Source organism: Mustela erminea, chromosome 9 (genome assembly GCF_009829155.1).
Source record: "Mustela erminea isolate mMusErm1 chromosome 9, mMusErm1.Pri, whole genome shotgun sequence".
NCBI lineage: Eukaryota > Metazoa > Chordata > Mammalia > Carnivora > Mustelidae > Mustela > Mustela erminea.
In genome coordinates this window covers 51,410,841-51,426,457 of record NC_045622.1, presented here as the reverse complement: position 1 = coordinate 51,426,457, position 15,617 = coordinate 51,410,841, and the positions used below count along the sequence as shown (strand labels likewise).

The 15,617-nt window shown below is 47.2% G+C and overlaps 1 protein-coding gene across 7 annotated transcripts in view; it reads right to left on the bottom strand.

The window, feature by feature from the left end:
- Positions 1–15,617, bottom strand: part of TENM4 (teneurin transmembrane protein 4) — a 720,251-nt gene that overhangs the window by 189,347 nt on the left and 515,287 nt on the right. For 6 of the 7 annotated variants that reach the window (XM_032357368.1, XM_032357365.1, XM_032357371.1 and 3 more), the window contains one exon: positions 865–1,035. The exons of the other annotated variant lie outside the window; for it this stretch is intronic. In XM_032357368.1, the coding sequence (XP_032213259.1) occupies positions 865–1,035 (171 nt within the window). The remainder of the gene's footprint in view (positions 1–864; positions 1,036–15,617) is intronic. 7 annotated transcript variants of the gene reach the window in all.

Genomic DNA, 15,617 nt, shown 5'->3' with positions numbered 1-15,617 from the left:
TCCATTGTTGATGGAAAAATATTTATGTCTCATTGTACAATGGGATTTTTCACCTGTATCTCCTTCAGAGTCTTGTAACCATTGGGTGAGTCAGGGAGGACAATTTTGGGAGACAGCAAGAGCTCTGGAGTCATCCGCACCTGTGCTCCTATGCCAAGCTCCATTACTTGCTGGCTATGCGGCTCTGGTCAAGACAATTAATGTACCGCTTAGGTTTTGCATCTAAAGTGGGTGTAAATAATTACACTTACCTCACAGGATCTCTGAGAGGATTAAATGTGAAAAGCTCTTGACAAAAAGCTTTGAACCAAACAAACCATATAAGCACTAATGATTAATGTTATTGCAGATGAGGAAACTGGTGGCCAGAAAAATTAGGTGACTTGCTTAAGGTCACGTGGTTGGTAAATGCTAGAATCCCTCAACTGGTGTTTCCATTACACCACAAAGGTCCAAGACCAAGGGTATTTCAATGATAACATACCGTCTACCCACTTAACCACACCCCCGCTCTGGAGATGCCCGTTCACCCCCAAGAGGTTGCTCCAGAAGGGCTCATCTTGATCCCACACCACCAAAGCCAGCCACCCCAGCAGTGTGAAAGCCCACAATGCTTCCCTCCAGGCATGAGATGGGATACTGCCGAGCACCATGACTGCTGCCCAAGCCCCGCTATGAGCTCACAGTGACAAGGAACTGAGATGAAGACACAGGCAGACGGGCAGCCGGCGTGGAGTGCAGAGAGGTGGAGGGGGAGCCAGAGCACGGAGCTGTGAGTCAGGCACGTGACGCATGGAATGAAGACCTCTTCGGTTCAAAGGCAGACACAGAGGACTCACGACACGGACAACACAGCAACCCTACCTTCTGAGGCTCCTTTGCCTTTCCTGTCAGGGATCTCTAACCCAGTGCCCCCTGATGGATACAGGGAGACGTCCGTTGGCACAGGCCAACTGCTGGCTGTGTCCTCCGTGATCTCATACATCTGCCCCTCCATCGGCTGCAGGTGCCAGTTTAGGCCAAACAGGTGCATGGCTGTGGTGAGCAATGAGAAAAGTCATCTTTTTCGGCCGGAGGTGGAAACGGAACTCCCAAGCCACAGGGGAGGGCAGGTGGGGTAGGGAACGCAGGAAAACAGTTCAGCTCAGTTCAACAAGCCCTGAAGAGGGCTCCTGCATGCCAAGCCCTACATGGGGGCCTGGGACATGGAGATTCTCAGGGCCCAGACTGTGCCCTTGAGGGCTCACACTCTGGAGGAACTGGGGGAGGAACAGGGATGGGGGGAGGTGCACGAAGTCTTGTCCTTCCGCTTCAAAAGAAAAATAATCTGGGGGAAAGTTTGCAACTTGAATCACAAGGGATTAATTTCACTAATATAAAAACAACGCCTACAAATAATAACCAAAACCCAACAGCTCAGTAAGCATATAATATGAACTATGAACAGAGAGTTTACAGAATAAGAAATACAATTGGCTCTCAATCATATGAAAAGACCCTTGATATCACTCAAAATAGAAATGTAAGTTAAACTTTGAAATACTATTTTTCACATATGCTTTGGCAAAGATTTTTTAAAAAAAAAAGGTTAAAATTATACAGCATTGACAGAGAATAGGAAATAAGCACTCTCATTCTTTGCTGACGGGAGCATAAGTTGGTGCAAACCCTATGAAGGACAATTTGAAAAAAGCTACCAAATTTACACTAAGCATACCCTTTACCCTGGGACTCAAAAGTTCCCAGGGTTTCTAGAAAATTCTAGAAAATTTCCTCCAGATATACTCACGTACATACTAAATGTACATACAAGGTTATTCACTCTAGCACTGTCTGTAGTAGCAAAATATTGGAAACCAGTCCACCAAAAAGGGGCTGAGAAGTTACCTTCATGAAATATACGATGCAACAATTAAAAAAGTGTGTGTGGAAGCTCTTTGTATTTTTCTGAATAGTGTATCTGAATTCAGAAGAGTGTGTCTGAAATACTATCTTAGGGTTAAAAAAAATCCTATATATGTATAGAACACTTCTGAAGGAGATGAAAGACATTGGTTACAGAAGGTGCAGCCTATGACAGAAAGAGATGTTAAAAATCAGGGATAGGAGAGAAATCTGCTTTTCACTCTGTATCTATTGTACTTTTTTATTTTGTAGAATGTACATGTATTTCTGTTTTAAAAACTTTCTCTGGGGCGTCTGGGTGGCTCAGTCGGTTAAGTCTCTGCCTTTCGTTTGGTCTTGATCCCAGGGTCCTGGAATCGAGCCCCATGCTGGGCTCCCTGCTCAGCGGGGAGCCTGCTTCTCCCCCTCTGCGCTGCTCCCCCTGCTTGTACTCTCTCTGCCAAATAAATAAAAAAAAAAATCTTTTAAAAAAACCATTTTTCTAAGGTATCAACTGCTAAATAGGCTTGTGTAACAATCTAGAAAAGACCATAAGATGCTAAAGAATGGACTTGTCCCTTAACATACATGATGCTGGAAAGGCTAGGAATCTTGTTTACAAAAATGTCTGTAGTCTAGTGCATAATGTCTGCTTCAATCCTATCTTAGGACCAAGACTTGTCAATGGTCCCTGTTTACCTCTTCCAGGAGGCCTGCCCTGATTCCTCATATACAGAATTAAGCAGTATCTTGTATACAATAACACTCCTTTCTTGTACGATGAATATTTTCTAGAAGCCCACTCTATACTAGGACCTATGGCTGACTCTGGAGATCCAGGACATAATCAGACAGCCCTTACTTCCATGAGCTCACAGTCAAGTGGGGAAGATGGACAAAGAACCAAATCTACTCAGAAGGACTAGAAGGCCCAGAGGAGGGGGTGGCTGATCCACTAAGAGGGCCAGAGGAACCAGGAAAGGATGTACAGAGATCTGAAACCCATAGTCATTAGGTTTAATGAGGACCGACTGCATGCCTAGAAGTGCATTGGGAAATTTGTATAGCTCACATCTAATCCTTAAGGCAGCCCTGCCAGACCCAATGTGCAGATGTGCACATTAAGTCTCCGAAGGTTAATTAAGATGCTTACAAAACTATGCTTCACTGAGCGCCTGTCGCATGTCAGGCATTGAGCTGAGGGCAGTAAATGCAGTATTTCCTTTGATTCTCACAAAAATCCTGAAGGGTGAGTATTAATAACCCCATTTTACAGATGAAGAAATTAAACACAACATCACTGATGAACACAGGGAGGGTTAAATGTCTCCATGTGGCAGAGTTTAGACTAGAACCTGCAGGTATCCAAACCCTACAATCAGACCCCTGCAGTCTTTCTGGCCTGAAGCCCAGGCTCCCCCGGCTGGATTTACTGAGCAAGGCAGGCCAGTGCAATAAAGACAACACCTTCGGGCTGCCTGGGTGGCTCAGTGGGTTAAGCTTCTGCCTTTGGCTCAGGTCATGATCTCAGGGTTCTGCGATCGAGTCCTGCATCGGGCTCTCTGCTAGGCAGGGAGCCTGCTCCTTCCTCTCTTTCTCTACTTGTGATCTCTCTCTGTCAAATAAATAAAATCTTTAAAAAAAAAAAAAAAAAAGACAACACCTTCCACACGTGCGGCCAAGGCTCGTAAGGAGGGCTCTGTGAAGAGGACCCAGACCTGGGTTGCTTGGTCTGCTTGTGGGAGGGGTCATTGTTGGGGGTCTAAGACACAAATAACCTTGTAAAGGAGACCAGAACAGCACATCCTTCTGACATGTAGTCCACACATGAGCCCACCAGGGAACGCACACAAGCTCGACTCCATCTGGAGGGAGTGCTCTGTAACAGAGACAGAATCAGACCCTTCACTTTCTCTTTGGTTACTGACAGGTGGGGGACAGTATGCTAGACCAGAGGGGACGAAACTGGTTTGGGATCCTGATGCCATTGCCTAGCTGCAACCAAGAAGTGGGGAGAAAATGCTTGCAAAGAATTAGTGTGTCGTATGAGATCATATATGGCAAAGCACTTTGTAAACTGTACATATGTGTGGGGACTGCTGTCTTTTCTAACCATTCTATTCAGACTGTTAATAATAATGACACAAGAGCAAGCTGACATTTTTTGAGCATATGCTAGGTCCTGGGCACTAAATGAGGTGTTCTATCCTGCTCTCGGCTATCTCTGTGTAGTTGTCAATAATAATAAAAGTTCACTTGTCTGAAAGAAATGAAAACTCTGCTCTTCCCAAGACTGAATTAGCTCTCATTTCTGCTTACCTTCTTACTGTTTTAATCTATATATTGGCAACTCCAAAGGTAATGGAGAAATTGTTTGAACGGAGGACAACTCAGATACGTGCAGCTAAATGAGCAGTGCTGCTTTCCCCATTAGAATCAATTATCTCATCTAACTGTGCAGAAGTGCTGTCTTGTTAAAGGTCATGAGAATTAAGTAATCCCAGAATGAATAGAACTCTCACAGCTTTGGGAAGAGAAACATTTTTATTGTCAAAGCTTTCTCTTATTTTTAACAAGATGCAAAACCAACTCCTTGCTTAAAAAAATACGCTGAGGGGGAAGAAAAGCCAGTGGAAAAAGTATTAGAGGTGAACATGATCACAGGATCTCGTGTCCTGGTGAAGTTAATTAGGGCAGGACAGCCCACGGTTGCTTGCGGGGAGGTGCTGACCCAAAGCTTCCTCTCGGCCTTGTCCCGACTACCCAGAATCACAGAGGCCTCAGACAACGTGAGGTTGGCCGTACCCTCTGCTCCTTCTCACCGCCTGGAAAGTTCTGGATCCAGCGCAAACCTGGGCTCTCTCGGAAGACTCAATCATCCAGAAACAGTTTTGGAGGCTTGTAGGTAGGGAAGTAACCATGGGGCCACCAAGAATCAGCTTCCAAACGCAGGGTTAAAGGTAATATTTAGAGAGAGAAGCGGGATGATGTGGAGACAGAAATGTGACATTCAACTAGGAATTGTCATTTTACAGCCAAAACAGAAGAGACTCTTCCTCTCTGCTCTGTCTGAACTACAGTGGTGCTAGAGGGCCCTCGATTCCTTGACTGTACTGTGGGCTGGCTGGCAGACTCTGTAGTTCCAGGGTATGGCAGAGGGGAAGAGCAAAGGAACAATTTGCTTTGCTCTCCTCTTCCTAAAGGGCAGAACACACGCTCAGCCACAGACTGTCCAAGGAACACATAATCTCAAGCAACCACTCTTCTTTTTTCCTTGAACACCGTCAAAACAGTAATAGCAAAACAGAACTCGGAATCATTTGCATGTGGATTGTGGACCCCATTTTCGGGCAAACAGCCTTGAGCAAAGGAATGTCAGTGATTGGGTGACCCACCTCAAAATACGCACAGGCCCTAAATGACCAGTGCACTACCTACAACAAGGCGCAGTTACCAGAGAAGGGAGAAAGCAGTTTCTCGCCATACCACCTCACCCCCCCCCCCCTTTAAATGCAGCCCTCACCCACTGCCTCTTTGTAGGCAGCCTGTCCTGGGCTGTCCTGCCCCTGCGGGATTCAGTCAGCTTCTAGCTCCTTTGTTCTACTGCCGGTGAATCCTTTCACCACCAGCGCCACCACCGGCTTCCACCGGATCCTCGCCCCCACATTTGGGGTCCCCCATCCGATCGAGAGACACCCCATTTAGACACCGCTTGTACTACACGGCGAATGCCTTAAATTACCCAGTTTAATCCTCATGTAAAGACAGGCTGAGAAATCATTACTGGGGACTGTACATGGGGAAAGTGGAATAACATTAAAGCTACAGTGACATGCTCTGATTTCCTCCGAGAGGTAAAGTAAGTTACCCAACACCACCAGTCACCTCTTCCTGCCCAGCAAGACATAAGTGATGGCCGAGAAAGTGCAAGCTCCATCCTGACATTTTTAAGAAAAAATGCCCAATAGGTGTTCAGACACGGAAGCCGCGCCCCACCCCCAGCACCCAGCCAGCAGGAGGCGATTAACAAAGTCATTAGGCAGGAGTCACGGATATGAGCACAGCAGCTAGTATACATCTGAGACTAGTTTTGAAGTCAGGAGCCTGCGCTCTCAACTGAAGTTTCCTCTTTTCCACTGTTTTACTTTAAATATAAGATAAAATATGGGCAACATAGAACCGCCAGCAAAACACCAAACCAAATTAAAACAAAAAACAAAACTAAAAGCCGCCACCACCACCACAACAAAAAAACCACCTCAAAAATGGCTGAAATTAATGTCTGGGGGGACCACTGGTGATAATAACTATTTCTTAGCCCCCAGCTACCTGAAGAGAAGGCATGCCATCTCCATGATTTGAAGTGAACAGCCATGGATCCAAAAAATGCTAAGTACGAATGGCTTTTGCCAGCCTGCTCCAGGGGTGAACCAGACCACTGACAAACAGAAGTTGTAATGGTCATTTTCCCTGTTTCCCGAGGAACTGACAGTAACCCCTCACTACCAATGCATTTCCCGGGATTATCTAAACTACACTTTGTGGCTTGTATTTATAATTGTTTGTGCAAAACTCTCAAGTATGCTGAAAGTGACCTAAATAAGAAAGCTGATACTGGTTTCCCTTTAAATTACTTTGTAATTCCACGAAAAGGTGAAAAGATGCTAAAGAGTTCAGAAGAAGGCTGTGGAAAGGTAGCGGGTTCACAGGATCACCCACACTGAAATGTTAATGATTTCTGAAAGCCAACAGATAGGGTGGGGGAAGTTTCTTATTCCCTCAGCTCTGGTCAATCTGATCCCGGGGTTGACATTTTCCAGTCGCCTTTTCCTGCCCAGCAAGACATAAGCGATGGCTGAGAAAGTGCAAGCTCCATCCTGACATTTTTAAGACAAATGCTCAATAGATGTTCAGACAGGGAAGCTGCCTCCTGCCCCCCGCCCCAACACCCAGCCAGCAGGAGGCAATTAACAAAGTCATTATGCAGGAGTTGCCAATGTAAGTACAGCAGAGTTTCCCTGTCACGGTGCACGCTTCCCTTCCTTCCAAAAATCTAATGCACGAACCCACTTGCATCAGTAAATTAGCAGCTCCTGGTAGTGACTGGAGAGGGTTATAACCACAAGGAACTGTTGATTCAACTGGAGTTTCTGGTTTCAAAAGGCAGTAGGAACTGACCCAGTGATGTGGCTTCCCACTTTTCTGTTTTAGATTAGTGTTCAGTACTTTTTTGTCTTTGTTTTTTTTAAATTAATAATGTCATTTCTGTAAAATCTAAGTCATTGGTGTTCTTTGACGATGGTCCTCTAATGGGGAAAACAAAAACCAGAAAGAACTGCAGCAATAAGGGGGCAGAGTTTCATTCTCCAGGTCCCAGACCTCATTTTGCTACAGAGCCAAAGCATGCACAAGTTCCAAACCCAGAGGTTCAAAACATGGGGCTGCACACTGCTAGGCAAGAGCTGAAAATCTGGAAGCAACCTAGATGTGTGAAAATAGAACGACTTAGCTGAATTATACTATAGGTACCAGTTGGAATGCAATGCAATCATTATACAAAAACGACTATGACCACCAGCAGTGAGGGCAATGCTGGTGATAGAATGTGAAGAAAAAGGAGGCAGGACTTTTTGCTGACTGCATCTCTGCATAACCAGATATGCATATAAGCAATCTGGAGAGACATATGTTAAAATGACATCAGACTTTGAATTGTAATGGTAGGATTATGGACAAATTTTCTTCCCTCGTTTCCAAACTCACTTTAATGCTGTCTTACCTTTTTTTTTTTTTTTTTTAAGATTTTATTTATTTATTTGACAGAGAGAGATCACAGGTAGGTAGAGAGGCTGGCAGAGAGAGAGAGAGAGAGAGAGTGAGAAGCAGGCTCCCTGCCGAGCAGAGAGCCCCATGTGGGACTCAATCCCAGGACCCTGAGATCATGACCTGAGCCAAAGGCAGCGGCTTAACCCACTGAGCCACCCAGGTGCCCCAATGCTGTCTTATCTTAAAGGGAAATTCTACAATGCAGTCTCAGGAGGAACAGGTAGAAAGGAAGGGTGACAACCCGGGGAGGAGATCCTCCTTTTGAGGACATGCCATGTGTCAGACGCTTAAGTAAGGGGAATTACATATGTTATTTCATCCAATCCTGATCTACACCCTGAGAAATGACTATTATTCTCACCTTCTGATGACAAAACTGGAGGCTCAGAGAGGCTGCAAGACTTGGCCAAAGACACTTTCCAGATGGGAAGTGATAAAATATGTGAACCCAGATCTGATTGATGCTAAAGTCCAGGCTCTCCTCTTGATACAACCGCACTGCTAGTGAGTTACAATGCCTGCAGCTAAGTTACAATTAAACATAATTCAAGGCAAAGCCCCTGCTGACAGCACAGCCAGGTTTACTTGTCTGAGACAGTTTGTAAAAAGGGGTTCTTCTCAGGGACAAAGCCTGGGGCCCCTGTCCTTCCACATCCTGACTACCGGAGGCACGGCTGACGCCCCACAGTCAAAGCTGCATACATGCTGGTCCAAGTTTGGGTCTCTTCAGAGCACTCACAGCTGGGTCGTTTACTGGTTTCATGACTTTGCACAAATTATTTCACCTCTCTGGGTCTCTGTTTCCTCCTCAGCTACACGAAGCTAGTAGGATCTGTCTCAAAGGATTAAGTGAAATAATGCATGTATTTTGCCAGGCACACAGTAGGAGCTCAGTAAATGGCATCGGTCATCACCTTTGTCATTTTGCTACACTGGTTTTCCTAACTGCTGTATCTGCGGGGAGATCTGTTGAAGCCAGCCGCTGTACCACATTTTTCTTCTTTCTGTATATTCCTTCTAATGCCCTTTCCATGCCCACCGCGAATTTCTTTACACTGAGGGCCCTTTGCTCTCATGCTTCCATTAGCTGACAGACTTTGGCCACAGGAACCAGAGATATTTGTCCAGTGGATAAAACAGTTTTTAAAAGCAGAGTCGCTATAAAGAAACTTGACAGGATCCCACTGGTGACTACGTGGGACTAATTTTAAATCAAGAAAATATATTGCTTTTCTTCCTGTCTCTGGATCCACCTGACTGCAACAATCAGGGTTACTGTCTCTCACCCCCAAATTAAGTGTTTTCCGGAGAATGGACTCCGGTGCAGTTAAACATTTTTCTGCACCATGCAGTGCTGTGGGAAAGGGCTTGCTGGCCGCTGCTCAATATTTCTGTAAACCAAAGGAGGGGTGGGTAAGAGGTTCAAGCACAGCCGGCCTCAGAAGAGGGAGACAGGCACTCCCACTGTCAACGCAGAGGAGAAACAGTGACATAACCGGAGGGCCCTAGAAACCGTTAACACGACAAGTCATGGGGGAACCAGAGCTGGAATCTTATTTGTACCGAATAAACTGGTATGATTGCAGTAAGAGAGTAAGAAAGCTGTCTTTCCTGGGCACCTTTCAGCCCACAGGCTCTACTAAGACCTCTTCTCTACATAACTGATTTAGGGGCAGGTCACCTCCACTGACCCTCGGACTCCCTCTGCCCGGTTACCCAGCCTCTCCCTACCCTCCTCCCAGGTGCAGTGGGGAGGAGCAGCAGCTTTGCCGCCGGACGGCCCTGTGCTCTTTCTCCGGTTCTTGTCTTCTCGGTGATGGGACTTGGCTGATGGTGAATTAACTCTTCTGGGCCCCCCTTTCCTCATCTTTCAGATGGTGGCAATAATACTGAGCTCCAGGAGTTGTGAAGACAGTGTATGAGATTATGGTGCTTAGTATTTTCTCAAACAGACGAACCTCTTTGTTCCCATCGTTTTCATCGCCATCATCATCATCGTCACTGTAACTATATAGTGAGGTTTGCCCTGCAAAAGGGACATAAGGGTATTTCTCGAGGGAGCTGAGAAGTCGAGTTTTTGCTCCAGTGTTGGGGGGAGGGGTGTTGCAAAGATGGGAGTTACAGTCACAGGGATCTGCGCCCCACTCGCTGCATAGAGAAGACCCAGACTTGACTTGAGCATCTGGGCAGAGCCTGGGACTGCGCTGAGCCCAACTCTCTGGCTTCCAGGTTCAGAGTTCTTCCCACTAAATGCAGAAAAGCCGTGCTCAAGGCCTGCTCTTCCATCAGGCGCTGCACTCCCAGATTAACAGGGTTGTTTCCTCGAGCCTGAAGTAAAGGGAGAGAGCCCGTGGGACAGGTTACGTCAGGCCACCATGAGGCCTTCCCTCCAGGGCAAGGATTATTCCTTTCCTTTCTGCCCCTCAGCACCAGGCGCATGGGAGTGAACACAAGAGGGAGAAAAGGAAGCAGGCAGACACCATTAGGATTATCATTAAAACACTAACAGCTCCCAAGTATTAAAATCGTACCATGTGCATGGCATAATGCTGGAAGATTGACATTTGTTGTATCATTTAATCTCACAAACTTTTTAAGAAAGATATTACTACTAACTCCATTTTATAGATTAGGCACCTCAAAGCACAGTGACAAAGTAGACACCACTCTCATCTTGTATCTCCGGAATTATCATGATCATACCAGTCATCATGGCAGCACCAAGAACCCAAACCAAATCCTGAGTTCTTCTCAGACTACTGTCAGGAGAGCACGGGCCAGGTTTCCCATTAGCCCTGATCAGAATAAACACAGAATTTTTGATCAAATCCCTGCCAACAGAGGGAATGGCCAAGGAGGTGCTGGAACCCAGGAAAACACCCACCCGCGTGGCCCATCAGGCCTCACTGATGATCCAGGGATGGAAGACACCGTGGGCACCGCCGGCCTCTTCAAACTGCTCTGCTGGGGTGAGCAGTCGGCCCTGTCCTAGCAGAACAGCACCAGACTTGGGGAAGTGCCTGCCATTCCCAAGAAGGGGTAAAGGCTGGCGGAAAGCGGCACTTGCACCTGAGGGCATATCAACACTATTCACAGCCATCTAAAGCCCCTCTGTATGAAGGTGACTCCAGTTAGCAAAGGACTCGCTTCTCATGCAGAAGCCATCCCACTCCCTCCTTCTCATAGCCAACTGTCCCAGGAGGAAAACATGGGTTTGGCTGATGCTAGAAGCAATGGGAGGTGGAAAGTCCCGTCTCCAGGCTCCATTTCCATTGCTAGTAGGATTTAGTGTGACAGGGCTCTGCAGAGCAACCTGCCCACTCTCCCATTCCTAATCTCCTCTGGCATACCAACTGTGTGAACTGATTTTCTTTTCCCTAGGATCAAAGTCAATTAGAAGGTGGTCCCCACTGTACCTCTAAATGGAGTTTTAATTTGTGTATATACTATTAGGATAGGTCGTTTCCCCCTGGAACATTCACTTCAGTAAGAGAAATGAGGGTGGACAGTTTAACGTGGAGCCTGCCACCCGGATTTGTAACTTGGGATAATACTTCTTTATAATGAGGAGCATTTTGCAAGAGCATTTTAAAATCTCACAAAATAGAATGTGTGGTGTCCATCTTTGACTCCCCAAAGTGCCTCAGTCTCCTGCCCCACAGCTAGGCGTTTTCTGGCTCTTTGGCCACTAAATGTGGTGGCCACATCACATTCTCCTACTTCCCTGTCCCTACATGCACACAGCAAGGCACTCAATACATCTGAGCTCCCTCTTTCCCTCTCTGACAGACACAGACCTCTGGTTTGGCTCAGGCCTTCCATCAGGAAGGTTAAGACATCACAGTGTTCTGGGCGCCAGGGTGATGGTGGTGGCCAAGTGAACAAGAGCCACTGTCATTCTCTGAAGGCAATTCTGTGCCAAGCACCACACCAAGTGCTCCATAAACACACTCTCGTTCAACCCATGCAAAGATTCCCAAGGAAGGTAGAGTTATTACCCTCGTCTGCAAGACGAAAAGAGGTTCCATAACTTGCCCCAGATCACACAGTGAATAAGAGGTGGAGAATAACCTCCCATAGGAGTCCAATCCAGAGTGCCCGGACTCTGTCCCTAACCTCTTTGCACATGTGCTGCTTTTCCAATGAGCTGTGCAACTGCGGAGATGACAAAAATGGGGGGAAAAGGGCAAATCTCTTTAGATGGAACCAGTCTTACTGCTCCAGTTTTGCTGGCACTATTTTCCTGAGGATGGAAACTTGAGGTAGTATCTCCTCGAAATAGACACAATTTTCCAAGAGCATATTATGTGTTTGTTGAGCACGGTATCTGACATTCCTCACTTCTCTCCGCTCAGCAGACTGGGTCTGTGTGAGTTCTCCTATCCCTGGATACACACCTGGAACACACCAGACTCCAGGCTTTTGCTGGTGCAATGACTCTGCGTGGAAATGGCCACTGCCCTCTCTATTTAAAAAAAAAAAAACTTTCTCTCATCCTTCAAGGCCCACTTTAAATGTCACCTTCTTCTGTGTGGATTTTCACCATTATCCTGAGCCAAAGATGACCTCTGCTCTCTCTTCCCCAGCCTGAAACCCTTACCATGATTGCAGGACCTCTCCCATGCACACTGCCCTGACAGTGTGTGTCCACATGCTAACTGTCCCTGGCCAGCTCTGCTGTCCACCTGTGCCTCCCAGCTCTGGCCTCCCGTTAGTTGTGCACCAGCTGGTAAGTCACTTAACCACTCTGGTCTGCAGTGTTTTCAACTGCAGAAATGGAAATAATACAAAGCCGTCTTCTGGGCTCTTATAAGAATTTGATGAAAGTTCTTAATGGATTAGAAAGGGTACCAGAAGTACAAGGCATTCTAATCACAATGCTTAAAAGTTAATGAAAGAACACTGAACGTTTAAAACATGGACTAATGCAAAGATGTGTCTGTGAAACACCTGGCACAGCCCCAGACCTATACAGTCAGGGGCATGAGCAGTGCTATGCAATGGACTTCATGTGCTACACAAAGTTAGAGGTCGGCAAGTTGCAAAACAGAGTTTCCAGTTTCTGAAAACTGTCAAAAAATGCTCCTTCTCCTTAAGTTCTCATTGAATCTCTGCCACCTTCCACCCCATCTCCCCTCAAATGCCCGTTCCACGTGCATGTTCAGGTGGAGTAATGGGCATTCCCACATACCCAGAGATGTACACAGGAGCCCCACAACTAGGTCTTGCCATAGAGTTCCACAGGGGCCCGGCTGCTAACACTTAGGACAACGGGAAGAAATGGAGGCCACATTTATTAATGACACTGGCCTTTTTTCTCCTTCCCCACTGGAGACTGTGAACAAAATCTAACTCCAAGCTGGAAAGGGCGAGAAAGCTAGCTGCCTGCCATCCACCAGCAGGAAGGGCTTCCTGCACAATGAAATGTAACATCAGTGATAATTGACTCATGCCAGACAAAGCCTGGAGCACAGCGGGATCATATAACACAAAAGGCTGGGGCTCCGGGAGCGATGCATACTGAGGTACCCTGATTTCACCTGGGCCCCTGGTCTCTCTGGTCCTGAAGCATGTTGGTCCAAGTCACAGAGACACTCAGTGCCACGGGTACATGGCAATCCTGGCGCAGGGCAGGGCATAGGACATTACTTCTTCTTCTATAAGAAAGTAGGTTCGCTTCTCTGTTCAGTACGGTGCTCTCCGCCTCCTCTCAGCAGTTCTGATCAGGTGCACCATCCCAGCCCCACCCCAGCTGCAGGAACCCAAGAGTACATTGGGAAGATGGCGGGCTCTGGGCGCAAACCCTGGCTCCTTCTCTCACCAGTGACATGGCTTTGTACAAATGACTTAAACCCACTTGGGCATCCATTTCTCGTCTATAAAATGGAAATAAAAACAGGATGGTACCTCGTGCATGGTTGGCACTTGACAAATATGTGTTGGGTAAGTAAGGCTGTTGAGAAGATCCAGTGGGAAAATGCATGTACCACTCAGAACGTGCCTGGCACACAGGACAAGTACATGGGGTTAGGCTGCGGGAGGAGAGCGGTGAGCATGGGCAGAAGACAGCCACCGCCAGCTTGGCAGAGGCCCCGTTTTTTGCTCTGAGCCACAGGTGTGCAGCACAGTGGTAGAGGAGGACGGGGGGTCGGGTTCTGAGAGGCAGTATGGTCTACAGAAGGAATGTAGGACTTGGAACCGGAAATATCTGGCTTCTAGGCCCAGTTCTCTCACCCATCTTTGCAGCTAGACAAGCTTTTTACTGGCAGCCAGCCTCATTTTCCACATCTAGGCTTGCTGGACAAGGAAATGCAGTTAGGAATTCCATGCGGCATGCAGACTGTTGGACCGTGCTGGATCCGTGCGCTGGACAGCCTCATGGGAAGGTTACCATGTAGTGGCCTCGTGCAGCCTCTCTTCTAAGTGGGAAGGCAGCTGGTGTCCTATCATCACTGTGGTTTCTGGGCTTCCACACTCAGGAGCCGTGGGTGAAGCTGAGACCGAGGCCGGCAGGTGGGTCAAATGCTCTAATGGACATCTTAATACAGAGTCTTCAGACGCGGGGGCCCCAAATAGCCCACACTTCCATCTCCCATCCTCTGCCTTTGTGGAGGCTGTTCCAGCTTCTAGAAAGCCATTCGTAGCTTCCCTTTCAATATCTTACTTGATTTACAAGGCTCAATGCCTTGGGGAAATTTTATCTGATCTTCTTGCTTAGAATGAATTGCTCTTTCCTTCGGGTTCCCACAGGGACCAGGCTCAAACTCCAGTAACATGCTTTTATCATCTGTCTAGGACTGCCATCAGCTCCTTACACATCTGGCTCTCCATGAAACTCAGGATGACTCCAAGCAGTGATGTCAGCTTATCTGGCTTTATCTGTCCCTCATAGCCCGGGACACAACCTGGGATACAGGCTCCGTGAACACTCTCCATCGTCTCAAACCTGAGCTCAGGGAAGTGCTTTCTTCTTCATCTCAGATTACCTGAAATCCCTGCCACCACGGATGGCCCTTGGTGGCTGAATGTGAGAGGGTTTAAGACCTCTGGGTGCTCCGGCTGCCCAGGAGGGTGAGAATGGCATAACTGAACACCTACTATGGACCACCCACGGTCTGGACCCTCTGCAGAGGGCTTCTCACTTAATGCTCAAAGCACTGCTTAGATATTAATGGATTTTTTTTTTTTCCTTTTACCAAGGAGAAAAATCGAGATTCAGAGGGATTAAAAAACTTGTGTGGGCCACGGCTGGCACGCAGGCCTCCCTCTGTCCAGAGTCTGTGCTCTTGCTACTGATGGTATTGCTATCTTTAAAGGATGAAGCCGTTTAGCTGTGATTTTGTTGTTTTACTGATAGGAGGAAGAAAAAATGCTGTGCTGCTTACAACCATCTCTCCTCGCCTCCTGCCCTCCTCCCTCTTCCCTGTAATGAAGAGCTGCTTCTTGGCTTCCCCACAGGGAACCTGGGCCTGCAGCCCTAAGCACAGCCCCGACCGTACCCTCCTCCTCTTGACAAGCCCTATATTTATGACAGTGCAAGAACAGCCACCGGGGAGACTCTGCACACTTTCTCTGTGCACCTAAGTACAATTACATTATGCTATTTCACAGCAATTAGTCTAGAATAAAGACAAGGATGTGAGGGGGACAAACCCTTTCCAAGGATGCTACAAATCTGTAACTCTTGTAAGATGGACTCCTTGCCCATGATCCCGGGGTTGAAGGTATAGACAGAGGACCCTGGATGCAGGGCAGGGGCCACGTCTGCCCACCAGACCAGGGCTGAGAGCCCCGGGAGAGTGAGAGTTGTGCCATCTCTTCAGGAGCTGCTGTTGTTATGAAATAGGATTATGCTAGTCAACTCAGTTCTTTTCTGAGACAACATTTCCCAACTCGGGACTGCCTGG